The sequence below is a fragment of the Coffea arabica genome, chromosome 3c (genome assembly GCF_036785885.1).
Source record: "Coffea arabica cultivar ET-39 chromosome 3c, Coffea Arabica ET-39 HiFi, whole genome shotgun sequence".
In the NCBI taxonomy this organism is placed as follows: Eukaryota; Viridiplantae; Streptophyta; class Magnoliopsida; order Gentianales; family Rubiaceae; genus Coffea; species Coffea arabica.
The window spans coordinates 5,838,126-5,861,606 of record NC_092314.1 but is presented as its reverse complement, the minus strand read 5'-3'; the positions used below and the strand labels follow the sequence as shown (position 1 = coordinate 5,861,606).

The window sequence follows — 23,481 nt, the reverse complement described above, 5'->3', positions numbered from 1 at the left end:
AACTTTTGAAAATCTCTGAAAATGTCCTTTTACGTGCCCATTCATTTTGTTTGTTTCGTATCACAGGGGTGGGAAAGTTTTACTATTTAGCTATAGGGGTGGGGAAGGTTTACCATTTCTGGATTGAAATCAAAGGTTCTTATCTTCATCCAATTCAGTCACAAATAAAATGATGAAGTTTTTAGGTAGTGCTTGTTACATTATCTAACGGAGCTTTAGATGGTGTTTACACAAAAACTTTTCCCGCTTGTATGTGATTTTAGAGACATTGGCCGCTATATGTATTCTATGCGTACACTGTACTGTCAGGCTCTCCAATGGATAGGAAGTTATCATTACTTGTGCAATGTTTGATAATCTTTTTTTTAATATTGAAAATCAATTCGTTCAGAATTTTTTTTAGTTTTCGAATCCTAAAAAGCTAAAGAATTCACAAACCCGAACAACCTTTGCTTTTAAAAAAAAAAAAATAAAATTTCAATGTAGAAGAGTTATTGGTTACAACCTAGAGATACAGAATTTAAAGGACCTTGCACGCTTCTTCTGCAACTGCATGTTCTCACCGTTCTCTATGATACTCATAAATTCAACTGTTGACTATGCAATCAGCTAGACTATAGTAGTAACGGCCACATGATTATTTTGGGTGATTATGTGATTTGAATCCCTGTGCTTTTGCTTTCTATTTGCTTTGTATCTTTGATTGACACCATCTGGTTGATTTTGGTCAAAACATGAAGAAGCTAATTTCCAGAGGAAGGTGGCTAGCGAGATTGGGTGATTGAAAGACAATACAATATAAAAGTTGGCAGGCATGTTATCTCCTTTTGATCGGGTTTCGACTTAGTTTTGTTTCTATAAGACATTGAACAATTGGTTCCGCACCCTACCACAAAGATATATTCACATTAATTGCATCCCGAATGTTTCATTGGCCATTTATCTAAAGATAGAGGTAGGATCATGACAGAGTGAATTCTCAAAAGTTGGGGACTTTTTTTTTTTCGAAACCAGATAAACTCTGAAAGAGTAACATTTTTCAAAACTCTCAAGGCAATAGACATGAACTTGTAGCGATTATTAGTGTAACTGATATTTTTCTATTATTAATTTTCTACACCTTATCAAGTGCAAAATTAAAATATTTCTTATACCCAATACCCAAAAAAAAAAAATTTCCCTTTAATAAGTGGGGGAACATTTACAAATTAGTAGGGTAGAAACAAATTTTCTGAAAAAGTCTATAGATGAAAATGAAAATGTCCCATGGCTTTTGGGGGCACCGTGGTGCTTGGCTGTATAGATATATACAAATATGACAAAGACAGAACACACACACACACATAGGGCAAACGCACTAAACCACTAATCTGTTGCCAATGCTTGAGATTGTGAGTACATATTAGCCTTGCACCAAGTTTTCAACTCTTCTATATCCTCCACCAATCTCAAGTGCCCCTACCCTGTACATATACTCGTCGTTCCTTGAGAATATTGTTTAAGTGAAGCTTCTTAGCAATGTCCTACTCTTCCAAGGTTTTCAATTGGGTTGTTTTATTCTAGTCTTAAGCATTTGACTTGAGTGTAAAATAGATAACTTGGAATTAACTTGCACCCGAATTAACTTGTACCAAAATAGATAACTACTGTGTGTTTGGTTTACACTTTATTTATACTTTATTTACATATATTGATTTATTTGCATCATCAACATATTTTCAACCACCTTTCTATCTCATATACACCACATCAAAAAAGTGTTACGGTATTTTTTTCAAAAAAATTATCCCAAATAATCTCCTATCCAAACACAGGCGCTCTAGTTACATAAAGTTGAACTTCACTCTCTTCTATGAGATTTACTCATAATAATAAGGGTAAATTCCACTTTACCCTCCTGTGGTTTAGCGTTTTTTCACAAAACCCCCCTATGGTTTCAAAAGCTATACATAACCCCCTTATGGTTTGGATTAAAGTGTCAAAGTAACGGAAATAGTCACTCGTAACGGCGTCACCTAAAATGTCAAAAATACCCTTATGTAAGGTTAAAATTTATGTATTAACCAAGGGGGGTTATGTGTATATTTTAAAAATCATAAGGGGGTTATATGGTAAAATATTAAACCATAAAGGGGTTATATGGTAAAATATAAAAATCATAGGGGGTTAATGTGTCATGTATTTATAAGGGTAATTTCGACATTTTTAGAAGTTCCGTTACGAGTGACTATTTCCGTTACCTTGACACTTTAATCCAAACCATGAGGGGGTTATGTATAACTTTTGAAACTATAGGGGGGTTATGTAAAAAAAGGGTAAACCACAGGGGGGTAAAATGTAATTTACCCTAATAATAATAGTTTTAAAATTAACAAGAATTTTTTGTTATTGATTACGAACAAGTCCAAACGTATATATAGGCACAAACACTTATAATATATATATATATATAGCACAAACGTAAAGCTGTGCTTTTACAGTCAAAAGTAAACAAAAATGACCAAACCAGAATACAAGCTACATATATTCGTAGTCTCTATGAAATTAAGATATATAAGCTAGGAATAATTAACAAGGAAGGAGAAGAAGATTAGTACTTAACTGTTCCCAGTACATGATGGATCCAAATTGATAATAAATCATAAACCCATAAGAACAATCAAAGGAGAAACGATATTGAGGCAAAGGAAAATTTTTTATTAATCAAACGAGACTCCTCCTTAGTGGCTGACTTCTATTGCTAATAAGGGATTCAATCCCATGTGACCACTCTGCCAACCAAACAATAATACTAGCCAATCCCTTAATGCCACATGGAAATATAAATAAATAGCCCAAAGCTTGGTTTCTATTTCTACACTACATTTAGCCCTTGCACCAACGATATTTTCAACCCAATATTTCCTCTAGTAATCACAATTGCCCTATTTATAACACTGGCGGTTTCTGTGCAACGTCCTATCCTACTCTTCAGTAGGGATGGCAATGCGCGGGCACCCGCCCCGCGAGGGGCTCACGGGGCGGGGGTGGGGCGGGGGCGGGGGGGGGGGGAAATTTTTTCCCCCGCTTAGAAACGGGGCGGGGGGCGGGGGAGTATACCCCCACCCCATCCCCCGCCCCGCCACCCGCAAAAGAAAAAAAAAATATATATATATAAATGACTATATATTATATTTAAGTTAATTAGTTATAAACTTATGATAATGATATTATTAGTTAGATGTATTATATAATGTATATTAGTTTATGTAATATAATTGATATTATCAATTATATGAATAATTATACATGTCTACTAATAGAATTTATTAATTAGTTATACTAAATTTACTAATACATTTATACTAAATTTCTAATTACACTTAATAGAATAACACTTTTTTCTCAAAAAAAGTACAAACACAATGATGAATTAGTGATTGCATTTGTACTAAAAGTGAAAATTTGACTATTTTAGTTATATTTATTTCATCATATTGGATTGTATTCAAATAACTTCTGTTTGATTGTTTTTATGAGTTTCAATTGTAAAATTACAATGAATAATAATTTGGTGATGTGTTGATATTTTAGTATTTGATTATTTATTAAAATTTAATTATAATAAAATTTTATTAATCCCGCGGGGGAAGCGGGGCAAGGCGGGGCGGGGGCGGGGTCCGGCGGGGGGAGCGGGATGCGGGGGACGGGGCGGGGGACGGGGGAGGGGTCCCCCGCTCCAACCCCGCCCCGTTGCCATCCCTACTCTTCAGGTTCTTTTAATCCGTTGCTTAAGCTTTTATCTTGAGTACATAAAGGTTACTAAATTTGAATAATGGAATATCATTTCTGTTTGCTTTTGTCATATGCTGTACTAAAGTTGGAACCCTTTTAATTTGAAATGTATTTTCATGTTGAATTAATTATGCATTATAAATGGGGCTCCTTTTTTGAGTAACCAAGTGTCTTTTTAAACACAATTCCATCACGATCCAGTTTCTTTCATTTTTTTTTTAGAAGTGTATCGCAAGCTACCTTTCCTATTTTACCTGAGCGGTTTCCAATTACTTTCTTTGTTCTTTTTTTTTTTTTTGGGGAAAGGGGGGGGGGGGGGGGGTTGGGTTTGACCTACTGCTTGAAATAACACCTTGAAACGAATTATATGAATGATAAGTTCAAAACGGTGGCTGATGTGATCTTTTGTTGATTACCCAGTGCATTTGGATAAAAGCTTCTTCTATAATGAGGAATGAAAATATATTATGCATTACATCCTGGATTGAAATCAAAGGTTCTTTTCTTCATCCAATTGGTCAAAATAAAATGATGAATTTTTTAAGAATTATGCAATTATCATAGATTAGTATGTGATCTTCTGATTTCTATTATGCATACTTTTATATATAGAAGGCATTTGATTCGTCAAGGTCAAATTAATCAATAATTGATTGTTTAGAAGCAAATGGGATGCATCTTTTCATGGAATGCAAATCAAACCGGGATGGGAAAAAAATGAGAAACCATTTGGAAGAAATCAGATAGCATTTAGTTCTGAATGTTCACAAGAAATAAGATACATGGAAATTCGCAGCAAACCGATATAATGGGTTGAAAAGCTCATTTATGCACACAGTGTTTCTGAGGCACCTTAACTTTGCTTATCGTTTAGGACAAGTAAATGGTGTCAAATTCAAGGCTGAGACATGAGAACGTAGAAATTTTGGATTTTAATTCCTCAACAACTTTTTCGTTTTTTAAATTTCACCCCTTCCTTACTAAAAAAAAAATAAAGTAAATAGTGTCAAACCCATGAACAAATAAATTTTGCTGTGAAGATTTAGCATTAAGAATCTCTAAGCTTCGGCAAAGATGGTGATTTGAAATGGACTAGGACGGAGGATATACATGGCAGCTTTAGATTTTGAGGATGGATTAATCATATCTGTCCAAGTTAGCCCTAATCTTCGTGGTCTGCATAAAGCTAAGGATTCTTCTAAGGATGTGAATTGGGATTGGTATAAACCAAATCCCACCGTTGTCCTTCTCAATAAGCAAAAATTAAGCCATGATGATATCCTAGAAATACACCCATTCATGTATAGGGATAATTACATCTACACCCCTCATGGTTTAACCAAACTACCATTGTACCCCTTAAACTTCTGAAAACAACAGTCACCCCCTTTGACTTAACAGAGGCTAAATGGTGTTAAACTTATTCTTGTGTGGACGTAACTACCCTCCCAAAACTTTACACATTATCAAAATACAAAAAAGAAAAATAAGGCAAAATAAAAGAATAAATAAGTGGCCAAGGTTTAAAAACAAAATGGCTAAAGAAAACCAATTATGCCTAGACCACCACACCACCATAAGTCCATGACAGCACCACCAAAAGAAATCCACCATGACTGCTCTACCATTCATCCCCTCTAACCATGAATTACCTTATCTAATTTGCAAAACCCATCGTTAAGAACACTTCTCCCAGTCTTATTCTTCCTCCCCATTCTAACCCATAAGACCACAACCATCGGATTTATCTTCTCTTCCTTTTTTGTTTTTAAACTCTAGAAGAATATATAGTGCTAGACTATGTATGCCCACAACATGAGCAATGATAGAGTGAATATGAATTGATTGTAGCAGGCAAACTTGTGTTTTCAATTTTATGGTGGTGGTGTTTATATTGAGAGTGCAACAACTTGTTTCCTAAATAAATTGATTTCTTCCTCGTCTCAATTACTACGGACTTGACAAATTCAATCTAACCTTTTTGTCATCGCCACTCTATGTCTCCATTTTTACATCTTTTCTTTGTAGGTGGCTAGATTTCTCTATTTTTAAATCTATTCTATAAGGGTGGCTAGTGGTGTATTTCATTATGATCTTCCCTTCCTTTTTGGAAGATTTTGCTTTTTATTATGTTTTAATACATAGTACTATAGAATTGTTAAAAAGGAATTACATTAAATAGGAATTAGATATGGTATATCTGGAAGGGCTATATTGGATTTTCATACTATTCTTTTAAGTGATTGGGTTAACAACCGTTTGTACACTAACGGGAAGGGGTTATGTGTTATACGAATGCAAAGTCAAAGGGAGGGACTGTTATATTCCAAAGCTTTTGGGGTCTGTTAGTAATTTGGTCAAAATATAGGGGAGGTAAATGCAATTAACCCTTATATATATATATGAACAACCTCGAGAATTAAAGCCATTAAAAGATAGCTTTTAACTGAAATAGCACTATCATTCATTAATTTCACCCATCATTAATAGAAAAGAAAAGAAAGAAGAATACTTAATTAACTGAAAAAATTTACTTAAATGACATAAAAGAGCACATTCAAATGAGCATTTCATCAAATTAATAGACGAATACTCTTTACCTACTTCATCCATATAAATATTAGACGAACTGGTACTGACTTTTGTTGGACACATAAAAAGAAGAAGGATAGAAGGAAAAGCAAAAGAATTGCAAAAGAAGTGATTTCGGATACTTATATTGAACATGCCTTTCTAAAATTTATATTTTGGTGAAGCCTTCTAGATTTCCTCCGATATTAATTCATCGATAAGCACATATTGGTGGATGACCACAAAGAAGGAGTTTAGTTTGATTATTTCACCAAAAAAGGAGGAAGAGCTATTAGGAAGGGGGAACGCATAAAAGGATTCGATTGGGTGAAGGAGGAGGAACGAGTCAAGAGATTTACAGAAGCTCAGACGAGCACGAAATCAGGCACAATTTTAAGCTGCTATGCAATTTTGTTTTGAAAATATTTTTAGCCATTTTTCATTTTTCTCAAATACCAATATAGCTATATAGAATAAACTCTTGGCAACCAAAGACTTCAGCTATAATTGTTTTAACTTCTTGTCACAAATCACACAAATACGAACAGGCATGCACAATACATTGGTGATCATCATATTGTCAGTGATCGTCATTGATGAAGCTATAAGAGATAGGTTTCTTTTTGTTTTTGCTCTTCACCCTCCAGCAACCAGATTCTATTTTTTTGGTTTTCATTCATCGACTTTGGGTTTTGACTTTTTGAACTACATCTTAATCTTCATGCAGAAAAGTTTACAAAAATAAATTCATCTGTAAAAGGCCATAATATAATAGCATGGCAGGTAACTTCTTTTTTTTTTTTTTTTTCTTTTTCCCCATATTTTGGTAATTGCTTGATTTGTTTTTTCTTTTTATGGGTAAGCATTTGAATTTTGCTTTTCCTCCCTTTTCTAGGAGATTAAATTATTTTCCCCTCAAATTCCGTTGTATCTTTGTTTTCGTGTTAAGGTTTTGGTGAAACTTTCTTGTTGGCTCCCACATCAAGCACTTCAAAGTTGGAACAATGGGGAGTTTGAAATATGTCAATACCTGAAAAGAGTGTTCAGTTTTCTGATGTTGAGACAGAGGTTCACTACAATTTTTTGCTTTTATGGGCACTCTTTTTCTCTTTCCCGCATTTCCTTTTTCAGGTTTCTTTCATAATGGTATATATTTCCAAAGTTTAGTTTCGTTGCTATGCTAATGTTCATTATTGGCAGAACATGCATTTAGGAGTTCATATAATGCAATATCCAAGACATTAGAGTCCTTTTACAGATCAAGAATTTGTCACAAGTACAATGACTAACAAATTACACAACAGGCAACTAGCTTACTTTAAATTCGTTAAGTCGAAGAATACTGTAGGATGAAAACTGTGGTCTGCACAATTGCTAGGAAAACCAGGAAAATTGTAGTCGCAAATGAAATGGAAGACGACGGGCTTTTAAAATATCTCCTCTGTAGCTCCGCCCTCCAAATATTCTCGCGCTTGCTAGAGTACTTGTCCACTTCATCAAAAATTTTGGTGTAACAGAATCTCCCGCCAATATGAACATGTTTGCTTAGCTTGTTAAACATTGTAGAGAGTGCTTCATCATTACGCAACCCCTTCATGATGATATGCTGTCTGCGAAGCGCTTCAACATCGGATGGGGAATCTATGAGAAAATCTATGAAGATTATGTAATCAGTTATACACCTCCATGTCTCAGTTGGATTAGACATGTACTCTTCATATGCAATCAAATTTCTGAAGACGGATTCTGTATGATCTTCCACAACTAAAGGAGGGATTTCAAGTACATCATTTTCGAAAGTGATATGGAACAAGGATTTACTATCCTCTGCCTTCTTGAACTTGATTCCACTTTGTAGGAGCTCACCAGCTGATTTTATGAACAGATTTGAGTCCGTACGATTGGAATTCATGGTTGAAGGAAGTGTTTCAGAAAATGAGGCAGACAGAATTTTGTGCATGAGGCCAAGCAGATGAACCGCCTTATAATATTCGCGGATTGTAGAATGAGAATTTAGACCTGGATGGGGAAAGTTCCCGAGCAGAGGGAGATGAATAGCTAGGTCAATAAGGTTTTCTTCTCCGGGCGACTTGGTCATGTCAAACAGCTGAAGCAGGACAAAAAAGGGCAACTGATTCTCAAATAATATAAGGTCATTCTTAGTGGCTGAGAATAGCCAAAGCATCTGAAAAATGGGGTCATTCTGCCAGTGTGGTCCTGGATATCCACATTTCCTCAAGAACTCGATGACAAAGCAGCCATCAAGGCATAGCATTTTAACAAAATCATCATTAGTAAGATTGATTTTTCCTGCGTAACACCTTCGAGCTTGATCTTGAAGATCAGCCAAAGCTATGATGTATTCCTCAGCTCTCTCACCTCTACGACGAAGAAGCTCATTGAAGTACCTTTCCTTATGCTCCTCCATCTCTTCCAGTTTAGGCTTACCATGGTGATAAGGTCCGATGGAAACCACTTGTGGCTCGTATGCCTCTTCATTTTCACTTCGTAGTTGACCATGGATTTTGAAGATCGATGGCTTCTCCGATGTATCAAATAGGTCAGAAAGCTCTTGCTCAATTCTAGACATCTCTTGTTGAGTACGTATAAACAAGAGGAAAAATTGCTGCGGGAGAAAACATCAAGAGGATCAGCCAATTGGGGGAGGTATGGGTTGGGAGAGGGAGTGCGAGTGACAGGTCTTAGGTTCGAACCCTTCCACTTGCACCATAAAAAGAATTTAAGAAAAAATGAAGGATCAGCTAATTTAACCATTAAGGTTGATTCCTATTGGAGTGAATCTTAAGGTCCGAGCTAGATAACTGTCCCAAAAATCTTTTTTTTTTTTTTTAACATTTTGAGTGATTGATGGCATCTTGTTGTTTCTTGGTATAGTTGACTTGCACCAGAACATAACCTTCTGATCAGACAGTGGATTAAAATTCTTGAATGATAAAGACGAGCCTCAAAATTAGCTCTTAACCAAGTTTAATCTAGAAGCAGTCATATATGAAGAAAATGAAAATCTTGTTCATACACCGAAGTTAAATTTGCAAGATATAGATGAAAGCTATGAAACATAGTGGATGTCAGACAATCAACACTTGACAAGAAGGTAATTGCAGTTACCGAGAAATGTATAGGATTAGCCGGAAAACTGTTCCTGCTACTAAGAATCATAATGAGGACATAAATGTTGAGTTTTCTGTATTTTATTCAAACTAAAGGCCAATAAGAAAAGTTTATGAAATTTAGAAATCATCAGTGAGTAACTTACCGTTCTGACTAACACAATATTAATACCACTTGGGCGATAATACAATAAGAATCCCAAATTACCTACGGATATAGCACAAATGTAATATGATACCATGAACAACTCCGGTATCATAATTTCTAAATAAGAATCAAGCTTAGCAAGCTAAATTTGGTGTATGTGAATGGCAATCTGGTATTCCAAATAGCAAAATATAAGCTCCAGAAGCACTATCTGAACAATCTATGTGCTGCCTGAATGCATCCAATTTGACGACTTTTTTAGGCATAAGGGTTCAGATACAACTTATAGCTACAATGGAGTTTCGTGCTTTGTCTTTAGTAGTTGGCAATTAGTACAAACTAGTGGATTCCTTTTATAAATTCTCCACCTGAAGACGCTAAAATACCACTCAAATAACATAAATAAATGCTTATATAATATAGGGAAAAGGGATGATTAATAAGAAAACTCACTCGGATGGTTGCAAATAAGAAGGGGATCTTTGATTATAAACTGGAGGAGCGATTCCTTCTTCTTTTCTGAATTCAGCAATGAAGTTGTAGGAGCTTGAGTTGATTTTTATACCAACAAAGAAAGTTCTCAGAGGTAAAACTGCTCTTTTCTTGTTTTTTAGTCTTGCGAGGAATTGCTGTGTTTTCAGCTGGCCAAAGACATTGAACAATTGGTTCTGCACATTACCACAAAGATATATTCACATTAATTGCATCCCGAATGTTTCATTAGCCATTTATCTATAGATAGAGGTAGGATCATGACAGAGTGAATTCTCAAAAGTTGGGGACTTTTTTTTTTTTTTTTTTTTAAACAAGATAAACTCTGAAAGAGTAACATTTTTCAAAACTCTCAAGGCAATAGACATGAACTTGTAGCGATTATTAGTGTAACTGATATTTTTCTATTATTAATTTTCTACACCTTATCAAGTGCAAAATTAAAATATTTCTTATACCCAATACCCAAAAAAAAATTTTCCCTTTAATAAGTGGGGGAACATTTACAAATTAGTAGGGTAGAAACAAATTTTCTGAAAAAGTCTATAGATGAAAATGAAAATGTCCCATGGCTTTTGGGGGAACCGTGGTCCTTGGCTGATTTGGCTGTATAGATATATACAAATATGACAAAGACAGAACACACACACACACATGGGGCAAACGCATTAAACCACTAATCTGTTGCCAATGCTTGAGATTGTGAGTACGTATTAGCCTTGCAAATTGGTAGGGTAGAAACAAATTTTCTGAAAAAGTCTACAGATGAAAATGAAAATGTCCCATGGCTTTTGGGGGCACCGTGGTGCTTGGCTGGTTTGGCTGTATGGATATATACAAATATGACAAAGACAGAACACACACACACACACATAGGGCAAACGCACTAAACCACTAATCTGTTGCCCATGCTTGAGATTGTGAGTACATATTAGCCTTGCACCAAGTTTTCAACTCTTCTATATCCTCCACCAATCTCAAGTGCCCCTACCCTGTACATATACTCGTCGTTCCTTGAGAATATTGTTTAAGTTAAGTTTCTTAGCAATGTCCTACTCTTCCAAGGTTTTCAATTGGGTTGTTTTATTCTTGTCTTAAGCATTTGACTTGAGTGTAAAATAGATAACTTGGAATTAACTTGTACTCGAATTTCAATTCCTGTGTATTTGATTTACACTTTATTTACATCTTATTTACACATACTGACTTACTTGCATCATTAACATATTTTTTAACCACCTTTTTATCTCACATACACCATATAAAAAAAGTGTTACTTTAATTTTTTCAAAAAATTATCCCAAATTCTCCTAACAAACTACTACTATGCTAAAGAAAGAAACAAACTCACTAATAAATATAAATTCATAAATGAATGTGGCCCATTGGATTGTCATAAGTTACTGATGACTTTTAACACTTCCCACCAGCACTGATTTTCCTTGTAGTCATGCGAGCATCTCTTGAAATTGTATTAACTTGGAAGGAGTTAAACTCTTTGTGAATGTATTTGTAACTTGGTCATTTGTGTTGACATGCTTCAAGTCAACTGCACCTTGCAACACCTTCTCTCAAACAAAGTTCACCTTAGCTCTCTGTTATTTTTTAAGCAGTTTATATATTTGATCCTTGAAACTATTTAAAGTCTCACAATAGTACTTCAAGTTTATTATTTGTTAGTCCCTAAACTATTTTTAATGTCCCATGGAAGTCCACGTCTACTTTTAAATCTTCGCCATTCACCAGCATATTCTTTTTCTTGAGCATCTAAATCTTCAGGCGAGAGGGTGGGAGAGTTGATGAGCCTTCAAGGGGACGATCCTTTGAGTTGTCAGTGGGGAGGCTGGGAGAGTTAATGAGCATTTGAATTTTCAGGGGGAGTTCCTTTGAGTTGTCAGGGGAGGTTGGGAGAGTTGATGACTGATGCGATTGTCCAGAACACGATCCGAACTAGGTAGGAACAGGCTGAGCGAATTGAGAGGGAACGAACTGGCACTAGCAAGGTGAGCGAACTGGCCTACAATAAGGATGAACAATGGGATTAACTTTCTGTTGTGACTCTGACGGTTAAGTCAGTTCGAAACAATTAGGATTGGTATAAACCAAATCCATCGTTGTCCTTCTCAATAGATTCATCAAATGTCATTCATGCGAAAAATAAGCCATAGATATCATAGAAATACACCCATTTATGTATAGGGATAATTACATCTACACCCCTTATGGTTTAGTCAAACTACTGTTGTACCCCTCAAACTTTTGAAAGCAACAATCACCTTTTGACTTAACGGAGGCTAAATGGTGTTAAACTTATTCTTGTGTGGACTTAACTACCCTCCCAAAACTTTATACATTATTAAATACAAAAAAGAAAAATAACAATCATAAATATAACAAAAGGCAAAATAAAAGATCCTGCAGTATTATATGTTTTCAGTACACTAATTTTGTAAGAATTTCGATCTAACGGTGTCTAACTTCTATTATATACAATAGTATGCTCAAGGATTTTTTTTTGCCAGATGAATGCTAAAGGTTGTTCATTCTTTAACTCTTTCTTTGCAGTTTATTGGGTTCTCATCTTCATCCTTTGCATTTAGTAGTACTCTCCAACTACAATAACTACAATACATAAATAATTAAAAATTAAGATTGGACCAGTGCTAGGTAACACTCAAATCTAGCCCCTCACTATGGTCATACACAGTGCTAGGTAACACTCAAATCTAGCCCCTCACTATGGTCAGACACAGGCACAAATACATATATAGATATAGAAACTTATGTAGACAGATGTATTAAGAAAATATACAAGACACACGAGAGTTCTTTACATCATACAGATCAAGAATTTGTTACAAGTACATTGACTTTATTCGTATTTTAAGTACAATGACTAACAAATCACACAACTAGCTTACTTCTGTTTCGTATATTGTAGGATGGAAAATATGGCCTGCACAATTGCTAGGAGAAGCAAGGCACATGCAGCCAGAACCGCAATGAAAGACCACGGGTTATTAAAATATTTCCTCACTAGGTAAGCCCTCCAAATATGCCAGCGCTTGCGAGAGTACTTGTCCACATCATCAAAAATTTCGGTGTAACAGAATCTCCCGCCAAGATAAACATATTTGCTTAGCTTGTTAAACATTGTAGAGAGTGCTTCATCACTACCTAACCCATTCACGATGATATCATGGCTGCGAAGCGTTTCAACATCGGATGGGGAATCTATGAGAAAATCCATGAAGGTTATGTAATCACTTATGCACCTCGATGTCTCAGTTGGATTAGACATATACTGTTCACATGCAATCAAGTTTCTGAAGATGGATTCTGTATGATCATACACATCTAAAGGAGGGATTTTAAGTACACCATTTTTGAAAGTGATACGGAACAAGGATTTACAATCCTCTGCCTTCTCGAACTTGATTCCACTTTGTCGGAGCTCACCAGCTGATTTAGGAACAGCTTTGAGTCCGTACCATTGGAATTCGTGGTTGAATCAAGTGTTTCATCAGAAAATGAGGCAGACAGAATTTTATGCTTGAGGCCAAGAAGATGAACCGGCTTATAATGTTTGAAGATCATAGAATGAGAATTTAGACCTGGATCGGGCAAGTTCAACCACAGAGGGAGATCAATAGCTAGGTCAATAAGGTTCTCTTCTTCTCCTGGCGACTTGGTCATGTCAAACAGTTTCCGCAGGACAAAAAAGGGCAACTGATTCTCAAATAATATAAGGTCATTCTCAGTGGCTGCTTGTAGCCAATCCATCTGAAAAATGGGATCATTCTTCGTGTGCGATTCTGGTGTTTTATTTTTCCTCAAGAACTCGATGACAAAGCAGCCATCAAGGCATAGCATGTCAACAAAATCATCTTCACTAAGACTGATTTCTTCTGCGTAACACCTTCGAGCTTGATCTTGAAGATTAGCCAAAGCTATGTTGTATTCCTCAGCACTCTCACCTCTACGACGAAGAAGCTCATTGAAGTACTGATAAGAGTTTATTTTACGTATTTTTAGTGTGTTTTATTAGTTAATTTTGGTTTAATTATTTAGTTTTATAATTAAAATAACTAAGGTTTTGGTAAAAATCTACATTTTATGTTAAAGTGGCTAACATTGCATTTCTATTGATTTTTATGGGAAAAACTTCATATTTTGTAGGTTTAATGATTCAATCATCAATGAAGTATATTGAGAAGATATTTGGATGATTGAAGATGGATTAAAGTGGTGAAATTAAAATATGAAGTGTAAAAGGAAGAAATGCAATTTGAGGACAAAAAATCAAGAAAAGTCAGCTTTGACAACTCAGACACATTTTCGTATTTTGACTACATCAGGAGCTACAATGATCGGATTAAGGTGATCTTGGTACCATTTTGAAGCTAAGAGATATATCTACATTTGGTATGAAGACATCAAAGTCCAATTCAGCCGTTTTCTTGGTCAAAAGGTCGAAACACAGAAACTTATCTGGATGGTCGAAAGCTGAAGCCCAGAATTGACCAGTCTATGATATTTTGACCATATCTCCGTCCGCCGATCTCCAAATTAGATGATTCTTGAAGCATTGGAACGCTAATTCAAAGGGCTACAACTTTTGTGTTTTCTACAAAAGCCAGTTCGGCCTTCATCATGGAGAAAAATGCAGTTGACGTGAGGTCAAAAGTGAAAACGTGTATGGCAGCCGAATTTCTGTAATTTGCTCAGCCATTTTTCTCATCTTCACACTACTTTCCAGCTAGAGTTGAAAACGTAGGCTGCACATGCTTCAGAAGACATAAGGAAGAGATATAGCCAAGGTTCCAAGTCAAAAGTCATTATTTTTGACTCCCTTAACAAATTCAGATTTGGAGAATCATAGCAGAAATTTTGGACCAGTGGAAAGGCACCTCATATCAGTTTTATATAGAGAGCAATCAGATAGAGGAACATACGGGAGAAGCTTGGAAGAGCAGAAATGTAGTTTTTCCATTCTCTTAGTATTAGTTTAGCTTAGTATAGAGTAGTATAGTTCATCCATTCTTGTTTATTATCTAGATTAGGATGAAGATGGAGGATGAAGAAGGCAAGGAAGAAAGCTCATGTGACAAGGGTTGTATTCCTTCCAAACTCTTTATCTTTTGTACTTGATTCTAAGTTTGGTTAATATACAAGTTCTGGATTTTGTGTCTATTATGTGTTTCTAAAGTTTATGCCTTGGGTTTGGTAGAACTTTCTATGATTGTTAGTGTTTATTATTTGGTTATTTGATTGCTATGATTTGAGCAAGTTATTTAGCACTTTGGCTTCTTAAATCATGATTAATCTGGTACCATTAATTGTGATTATCTAAGGTGTTGTTTCTGCAATGAAAATTGAGATTTAACACTAGTTCAAGAAGTGCTAAACATAGGGAGTACACTCATGAAAGTAGAGGTGCACCTATGTGGTTTTTAGTGATTTATTTCATGTAATTTCACTGAAGAAATGAACTTGTAGCTAATTTCATAACCATGAGAATAGGTATGGATTAGTTATAAGTATAATTGATTCACTACGAAAGTAGGATTCAAATGCATAAGGAAATTACACCATAACTAGCCTAAATGTAGTAATTAATGATCCAAATATAGCACTTGCATAAGTAGTTAGGGATACCACAACCTAAGGAGCTTTTATTTGTTATTTTGTATAATTTGAGTAGGTAAAATTTGTTATAATTCATTGATCGTCTAAATAATAGAGAAGCTTTAGTAGTACCGGTAATTGCAATCTTCCTTGTGGGATCGACCCTTAATACCCTATACTCGCTCACGATTCGTATACTTGCGATAAATCGCGTGTGAGGTGTTTAGGAGTTTATAAATGTAAAACTTGATTAGAATGCGGTTAAATTGATATGTATACCCTGCGCACGTCAAGTACCTTAGCTTATGCTTCTCCATCTCTTTCAGTTTACGCTTACCGTGGTGATAAGGTCCGATGGAAACCACTTTTGGTTCGTATGCCTCTTCATTTTCACTTCGTAGTTGACCATGGATTTTGAAGATCGATGGCTTCTCCGATGCATCCGATAGGTCAGAACGCCTTTCATCAATGCGAATGGAGATTTCGTCAGATATGTCTTCGGACATCTTTGTTGAGTACGTATAAACAAGAGGAAAAATTGCTGCTGGAGAAAACAACAAGAGGATCAGCCAATTGGGGGAGGTATGGGTTGAGCGGTTTGGAGAGAGGGAGTGCGAGTAAGAGATCTTAGGTTCGAACCTTCCACTGGTATCATAAAAAAAAAATTTTTTTAAAAAAGAAGGATCAGCTAATTTAACATTTAAGGTTGATTCCTATTGGAGTGAATCTTAAGGTCCCAAAAATCTTATTTTTTTTTAAATACGTTGTGAGTGACTGATGACGTTTTGTTGTTTCTTGGGTATAGTTAACTTGCACCAGAACATGCCTTTTGATCAGACAGTAGATTAAAATTCTCTGAATGATAAAGAAGAGCCTAAAATTTGGCTCCAAACCATATTGAATGTAGAAGCAGTCAGAGATGAAGAAAAGGAAAATCTTATTCATACATCAAAGTTAATTTACAAGATATAGATGAAAGCTATGAAGCATAGTCGACGTCAGATGATCATCACTTGCCAATTCTTGGCTCGATTGGCTATATAGATATGTATATAAATGATAAAAGACAAGGAGAAAGCTAACATAGAAGACGTAACGTTAAGCTAACAAAATCTATTTAAGCAGATATATCTGTTAGCATGCAATTAAGATTTAGGTTTAAATAAAAAGAAAGCACTTGATTACAGAAGAAGAATACACTGAAGAATGTCAGTAACACTGAAGAATGTCAGCACCAAGGTCTTCAACTTTTCTATGCACTCTAGCAATCAAAACTGCCCGTGCATGCCTTGTATATATACTCGCAGTTCCTTGAGAATATATTGTTTTAAGTCAAGTTTCTTGGCAACGTCCTACTCTTCAAGGTTTTGCAATTGTGTTACTTTATTCTTTTCTTGGGCATTTGACTGTAGTATATAATAGATTGTAAAGACACTCATGGTAAATAAAGTTAAATACTCCCTCCGTACTTTTCGAGATTCTAATTCTTTATGGATTGTAATGTTGTTGAAATTTATGAGTTTGAGTTCCAGTTTTATCCTTATTTAATCGGATACCTAGTAGCAAGTTTGTAAGGTCATGTCAAGTCTCTTTATTTTGTGGGGCCATTTTAAAAGAGAAAGCCATTAAACTCAAACTCTTCTAAGGGAGAGTAAAGAGTAGGCCTCTCCGTTTTTCCATAAATTGAGTCAAAATTTTATACACACCAATATTACTCGTGACACGGAGGAGAGGAGTACCAGCAATCGAGGAAGCAATGGCAATAAGAAGTGCGTTGGAAATGGCCACAAATGCAGGATGGACTACAATAGAGGTCCAATCTGATTGCAAATGTGTGATAAGCCTAATCAACTCAAGCAATAGACAGGATTGTAAGCTGCAAACGATCCTGGATGACATTGAAGACTTGAAGAAGAACTTTGACTGTTGTGTGTTTTTGTTTATTCCCAGGACTGCTAATACTTGTAGCCATGCTTTGGCTCAATTTGCAGTTAAGTCAGTTAGGATAATTGAATGGGAGGGATCATTCCCATCTTGGTTATCAGAACTAGCTAGGAAAGATATGGGGGTAGTTATCCCATTTTGTAATTAACTCTTGTAATTTCAAGTGTTAATATATATAAAATTGGTATCGTTTGTCAAAAAAAAAAAAAACCAATATTACTCCCTTTGAATTGGTCTGTTTTGAAAGTTTTTCAATTACGTACAATATTCCATTAATACATAAACACTCAATAAAATATCAAAATAAAATTTTCATATATACTGATACAATAAAATTTTTTAAAAACACACCCAGAAACAGTAGATCCAATTATTTTTTAGAGAAACTATTTTAGTGGGCCTACCAAGTTTTTAATTGTTTTTTTTTAAATCGAGTGGAAGGGTAACTTAAAAAGATTATCAATAAAGGAAAGTAATTTGACAAATATTTTGAAAAGCTTCGGTTAATTCTTAATAGTGGCATGTCATAGCTTTTTGTGTTCATTTAACTTCTTGAATATTTAGCAAACCTAACCAATCAACACAAGGATCAAAGTTTTTTGGAAGTGTTTGCGCATAATTGCGGTTCACTAGGTTTCTTCGTGCTTAAATGGAGTTTTGATTATCAACTATCTCCATTGCATTTTGAGACAGTTTAAATTTCTCGTTGGTGTTTTATGCAGCGTATATAGTTATTTTGCATGGATTTCTATATGTTCATTTTCGTTAGACTAACGCAGGTAGCTGTTGTCTCAAGTTGGCATCCTTTTCTGACTCTAAATATGTAAAACAAAAGCTGCTGCTGAAAAGTGAAAATTACAAAACAAATTGATGGGTTTCAATTGGAATGAATCCACAATCCATTTGAGGTATGAAAAATATGATGCAACATGACTTTAGTTTAAAGAATTTTTGAGAGAAAAAACTGCCAAAAATTTTTCTTTTTTGGGGGAAGGAATTAAAGACATTGTTAGTATGGCTTCGATCTTATTCTCCTGTTCATAGATTAAGGAAGGAGGGGACAACCCTTTTGGTTGATCTAATTTCGCGAGGGGGGCAAAAAAAAATGTACGGATGGGTGAATTTATGTATATTGATGGTCATACTCTAGATTTCTAGGCCAAGGCCATCTGTGAGGAAGATAACTGCCACATTCTTAGTCAGATTTTTTTTTGCAAGTTGGGGTCTACATTAGGCCTTAATTTTCTTCAGAAATCTTGGTAGGAGTAATTTTTAGTTAAGTGGGAAATTTAACTATGAGAATGCGGTTGAATGGTCATTGACATCCAACTTTCGTTTTATACTGGACTTTGTTGCATGGCTAGCAGAGAGACAATAAGGAGACAGGTGGGGTGAGCTTAGTTCTTCATTTTTTAGGTGTTTCAGTGCCAAAGAATATGATTACATGACTAGAGGAGAAGAAGAAAAACTCTAACCTGTTACCAATGCGTGGTTTTGAATTCCAATATTTCCTCTAGCAATCCCAGCTGTCCTATATATATATATATATATATCGCAATTTCAATGTTGTAGCCTTCAAGTTTTCTTTTTCTTTTTTTGATCCTTGTCTTAAGCTCCTGACACAAGTATAATACTTCAAGATTCTCAAAGTTCAAAAAAAAAAGTTAAATAGAGGAATCTTTTGTGTTTGATTCTATCTTATGCTGTACTAAAGGTGGAATACTTCAAGACTCTCAAAGTAAAGACTAGGGTTTTGTAAAATCTCTCATGGTGACTAAAGTCGAGTAATCAGTGCAATCATTTGCATTTGCTCTTGGCTTATGGTCTTTGATCACTAAAAGTTTATAACCTAATATGGAATGTTAAGAAAGATTGATAGGATAATCAACAAGTGTTAAGACAAACCCTTAGCTTTCTGTTATACCTGGACAGAGAGCTTGGACAGGATACCTAGACAGAGGATCCCAGTCGGGCTTGTGGTAGCACCGTAGTGCTTGGCTGATTTGGCTGTATAGATATATACAAATATGAGAAATACAGAACACACACACACACACAGGGCAAACACACTAAACCACCAATCTGTTGCCAATGCTTGAGAATGTGAGTACATATTAGCCTTGCAGCAAGGTTTTCAACTCTTCTGTATCCTCTAGCAATATCAAGTGCCCCTACCCTCTACATGTACTCGAGATTCCTCGAGATATTGTCTAGTCAAGTTTCTTAGCAATGTCCTACTCTTCCAAGGTTTTCAACAGGGTTATTTTATTCTTGTCTCAAGCATTTGACTTGAGTATACAATAGATAACAAAGACACTCATGGTACGTAAAGTTGAATAATTATGAGCGGAATCATGTGCGTTTGATTTTGGCTTGTGCTGTACTGTGCAAATAACTTTTCACGGTTTCACAGCAAAGAATGTACCAAAAGCCCAGTGGAAGACAACACTACGAATATGTGCAACTTCGGTTTTGTAAAAACTCTCATGATGACATATTACGAACGTCTTGCAGGTTTGTCTTGGTCTTTTAAAGCGACATATATTCTAAGGTAGGGGAATGTTTACTTGGTTAAGTAATGTCTTTGGCCCCAATCCCAAGCCTAGTCCTTTTCAAGACAAGACCACCCAATTTAAAGCTAGCATTTAGTCGGTCCATGGGAAAAATGCCAAGAGGATCTTCTAATTCCATGTCGTCACAAAGTGATTTAGTCCAGTTGTCAGAACATTTTTCAGTCTCAATTAATTAGAAAATGCATCTTAAGAAGCCTGATGTAAGTTAACAAATAATAAAGCTATCTAGGACCCAATTTCCTTTCATTACCAAAAAAAAAAACTATTTAGGACCCTGATGGAAGAGTCGTCCCAAGAACATATAGGAAAGAGTTCAATCAAGCTAGATCGCGAGTCCTGCCGTGACTATGGTTAAAAACCAGCAAGGCAACTGACTGAACTCAATAATAGTAATAATGTTTGGATAGAGTATTATTTGAAATAATTACTGTGGCACTTTTTGTAATGTGATGTATGTGAAATAAAAAGTAGTTGAAAATATGAAAAGGTGAATTGAAAAATGTGTTTATGATACAAACGAAATATGATTGGAAATAATTTAACAATCCAAATACACTCACTATATTACACTACGTTTGTGCCACCAAAAAAAAAATATGCTTAGCATTACATGGCTCCAAGAATTATGCAATTATCATTAGATTAGTTTATGATCTTTTGATTTCTATTATGTGTGTACTTTATAAATAGAAGGTATTTGATTCATTAAGGCCAAATTAATGAATAATGGTTGTTTAGAAGCAGATGGGATGCATCTTCGATGGAATGCAAATCAAACCGAGATTGGAAAAAAAATAGAAAACCATTTGGAAGAAATCAGATAGCATGCATTTAGTATGGATGTTCACAAGAAATTAGAGACATGGAAATTCGCAGCAAATTAATATAATGAGTTGAAAAATTCATGGGATAATTTTAGAAACCTCCCCTGAGGTTTCTTATAATATCATTCAGCTCTCTTGAGGTCTTTAAAATCTCACTTACCTCCCTTGGATTGACATTTCTTATAACATTTTAACCCTTTTGGAGGAAATACAAGAAAGATAAAACTTTTGTTCCAATACTACCTTATATTATCCTACTTATGAAATTTAAAACAACAATAGAAAATAAAATAAGGTTAAATTTTTATAAGGTGTAAATTTCTTAACGTAAACTATTTATTTTAGTTGTATTGAAACAAAAACAAAATTTACACCTAGAAAAATCCACACATATGAAGAGATTATTTTAATTTCTAATACAACTTAACATACATCATGAATTAAAACATATTTACTCAAAAAATATCTTGACTTCCTTAATTGTAACTATGCACAAAATCTTGATTAGATTTAATTTATTCATGTCCTTTGCTATTCCACCATGACTCTAATATAAAGAAATATGAACCATTATTAGCTAGCAATTTGTTTTTTCAATTTACATTTTTTGCTTTTAAAATTTTATTTTGTTTTGGCTTTTTGGTTAAATGGTTATTAAGAGCAAGGGTAATGTTGTCAATTTGTGACCTTTGATAAGAATATTTAGTATTGTCAAGTTGACAAGGGAGTAAGTGAAATTTTAAAAACTTGAGGGGAGTTGAGTGATATTATAACAAAACTCAGGGGAGGTTTATGAAATTATCCCAAAATTCATTTATTGACATAGTGCTATTTAGATTCATGTTTCTAAGGCACTGTAATTTTGCTTATTGTTTAGGACAAGTAAATAGTGTCAAACCCAACGTTGAGATCCCCGAAAGTAGAGATTCTAAGTTCTAATCTCTTAACCCCCTCCCCGCTTAATCCCATTCCTCCCCCGTCAGGAAAAAAATTATAAAAAAATTAGTGTCATATCCATGAACAAACAAATTTGGCTGTGAAGGTTCAGCATCGGGCACAAGTTTCCCAACGGTAGCAACTTAGAGTTAACAGCATGGGAAAGCCACCAACATTTGCATTTCGAGTAGGCCTTTACATTGCCAGCAAGTTCCCAATGTTCACAATGTTAAATATGTAGGAAATTAAACCAAGCTATTTTAGTATTAGTTTCCTAATTCTTTTTGGTGTCTTGTTTGTCTAGTTTCCATATTAGATTAGGAAATTTCAATCACTTTCCAAATAAGTTTTGGTTTACAACTGTATTTGTTTTAGGAAATTTTGGAGTCTATAAATACTAACAGTCTAGTAGATTATTATTTGAAAAGTTGAGTTGAGTTTTAAAAGTAAGTTTGAAAGAAAATAGCATAGTTGAGAATTGTGAATTGTCGTGAGCAAAAGGCTATGACTTGATGTTTGTTATTGTTGAGTTTTGAGTTAATTAAATTATTGAATATTTGTTCTCCCCCTCTTCCCACATATTTTTATATGTGTTATAATTGCTTCCGTCGTGCACGTAATTTTTTATGCCAACAAGTGGTATCAGAGCTCTAGGCTTTAATCCTGGAGCTTGTTCATGAAATTAAAATATGGATCCGTATTATTTACCATGTTGTGTTGTTTTTATCTTTGATGGTAAAAATGATTTTGAGATTTGGAGGATGATGATGGAGAATTTTTTCAAAGCTATTGGAATTTGGGATATTGTTGAGAAAGGGTTCATGGAACGTGTACGAGACACAGAATTATTAGATGATGCAATTAAAGAGTTGGAGAGGGATAGATAGTTGGATTGTAAGGTATTCCACTATCTCAACACTCAAGTCCAGTTACATGTAGCGAAAAAATTCATACATGCAAAAACAACAAAAGAGGGTTGGAAAATTTTGATGAATTCTTATTGTGGTCACGATGAAGAAGAAATATGTGATGAAGAAGAAGAAAAAGAATATTTTGATGAGTCAAAAAAAGAAGAAATTGTGAGTGCACATGAAGATGAAGAATTTATGACTCAAAAAGAAATTTTGCAAGTGATTGAGAAAGAAGGCAAAAATAGTAGTGAAATTACTGATGTGATTGAATATTGTGACGATGTAGAAATTGTTCATTTTGCCAGACTGATGAATTTTTCGAAGAGAAAAATCAAGTGATGGACTTGGGTGAAATCAATTGTGAGGTGGACAAATTAATTGAAGGTTGTGATATTGCTAAAGTTGATGCAATTATTAGTGTTGAAAAACTAAAGGAAAAATATGGTGATGTTGAAAACTTCATTGGTAAAAATTATGAATTTTATATTTTTGGAGACTTTATTGGTGATATGGATGAATTGAATTGTGGAGTATCTAATGAAGAATTGG

At 34.8% G+C, this 23,481-nt stretch overlaps 2 protein-coding genes across 2 annotated transcripts; both read right to left on the bottom strand.

The window, feature by feature from the left end:
• Positions 1–7,567: 7,567 nt before the first annotated feature.
• On the bottom strand, positions 7,568–10,338 carry LOC113735429 (UPF0481 protein At3g47200-like). The gene is made up of 2 exons (XM_072082063.1): positions 10,078–10,338; positions 7,568–8,971 (listed from the first exon to the last, which is right to left on the bottom strand). Exon 2 carries the CDS (start codon positions 8,933–8,935, stop codon positions 7,673–7,675), a length of 1,263 nt encoding a protein of 420 aa, XP_071938164.1. The 5' UTR covers positions 8,936–8,971; positions 10,078–10,338; the 3' UTR covers positions 7,568–7,672.
• A 2,695-nt stretch (positions 10,339–13,033) lies between these two features.
• LOC140037774 (UPF0481 protein At3g47200-like) lies at positions 13,034–16,250 on the bottom strand. The gene is made up of 3 exons (XM_072082888.1): positions 16,024–16,250; positions 13,531–14,095; positions 13,034–13,420 (listed from the first exon to the last, which is right to left on the bottom strand). The coding sequence occupies exons 1-3, from the start codon at positions 16,248–16,250 to the stop codon at positions 13,034–13,036; spliced, it is 1,179 nt and encodes a 392-aa protein (XP_071938989.1).
• Positions 16,251–23,481: the final 7,231 nt, after the last annotated feature.

Excerpts from the sequence above, each read along its gene's own strand:
- LOC113735429 (XM_072082063.1), bottom strand. The coding sequence starts at position 8,935 with ATGTCTAGAATTGAGCAAGAGCTTTCTGACCTATTTGATACATCGGAG.
- LOC140037774 (XM_072082888.1), bottom strand. The coding sequence starts at position 16,250 with ATGTCCGAAGACATATCTGACGAAATCTCCATTCGCATTGATGAAAGG. Across the intron at positions 14,096-16,023 it reads AGGTACTTGACGTGCGCAGG|AGGTGAGAGTGCTGAGGAAT; the intron begins GTATACATATCA and ends TCTTCGTCGTAG. Across the intron at positions 13,421-13,530 it reads GTTCGAGAAGGCAGAGGATT|TATATGTCTAATCCAACTGA; the intron begins GTAAATCCTTGT and ends GCATGTGAACAG.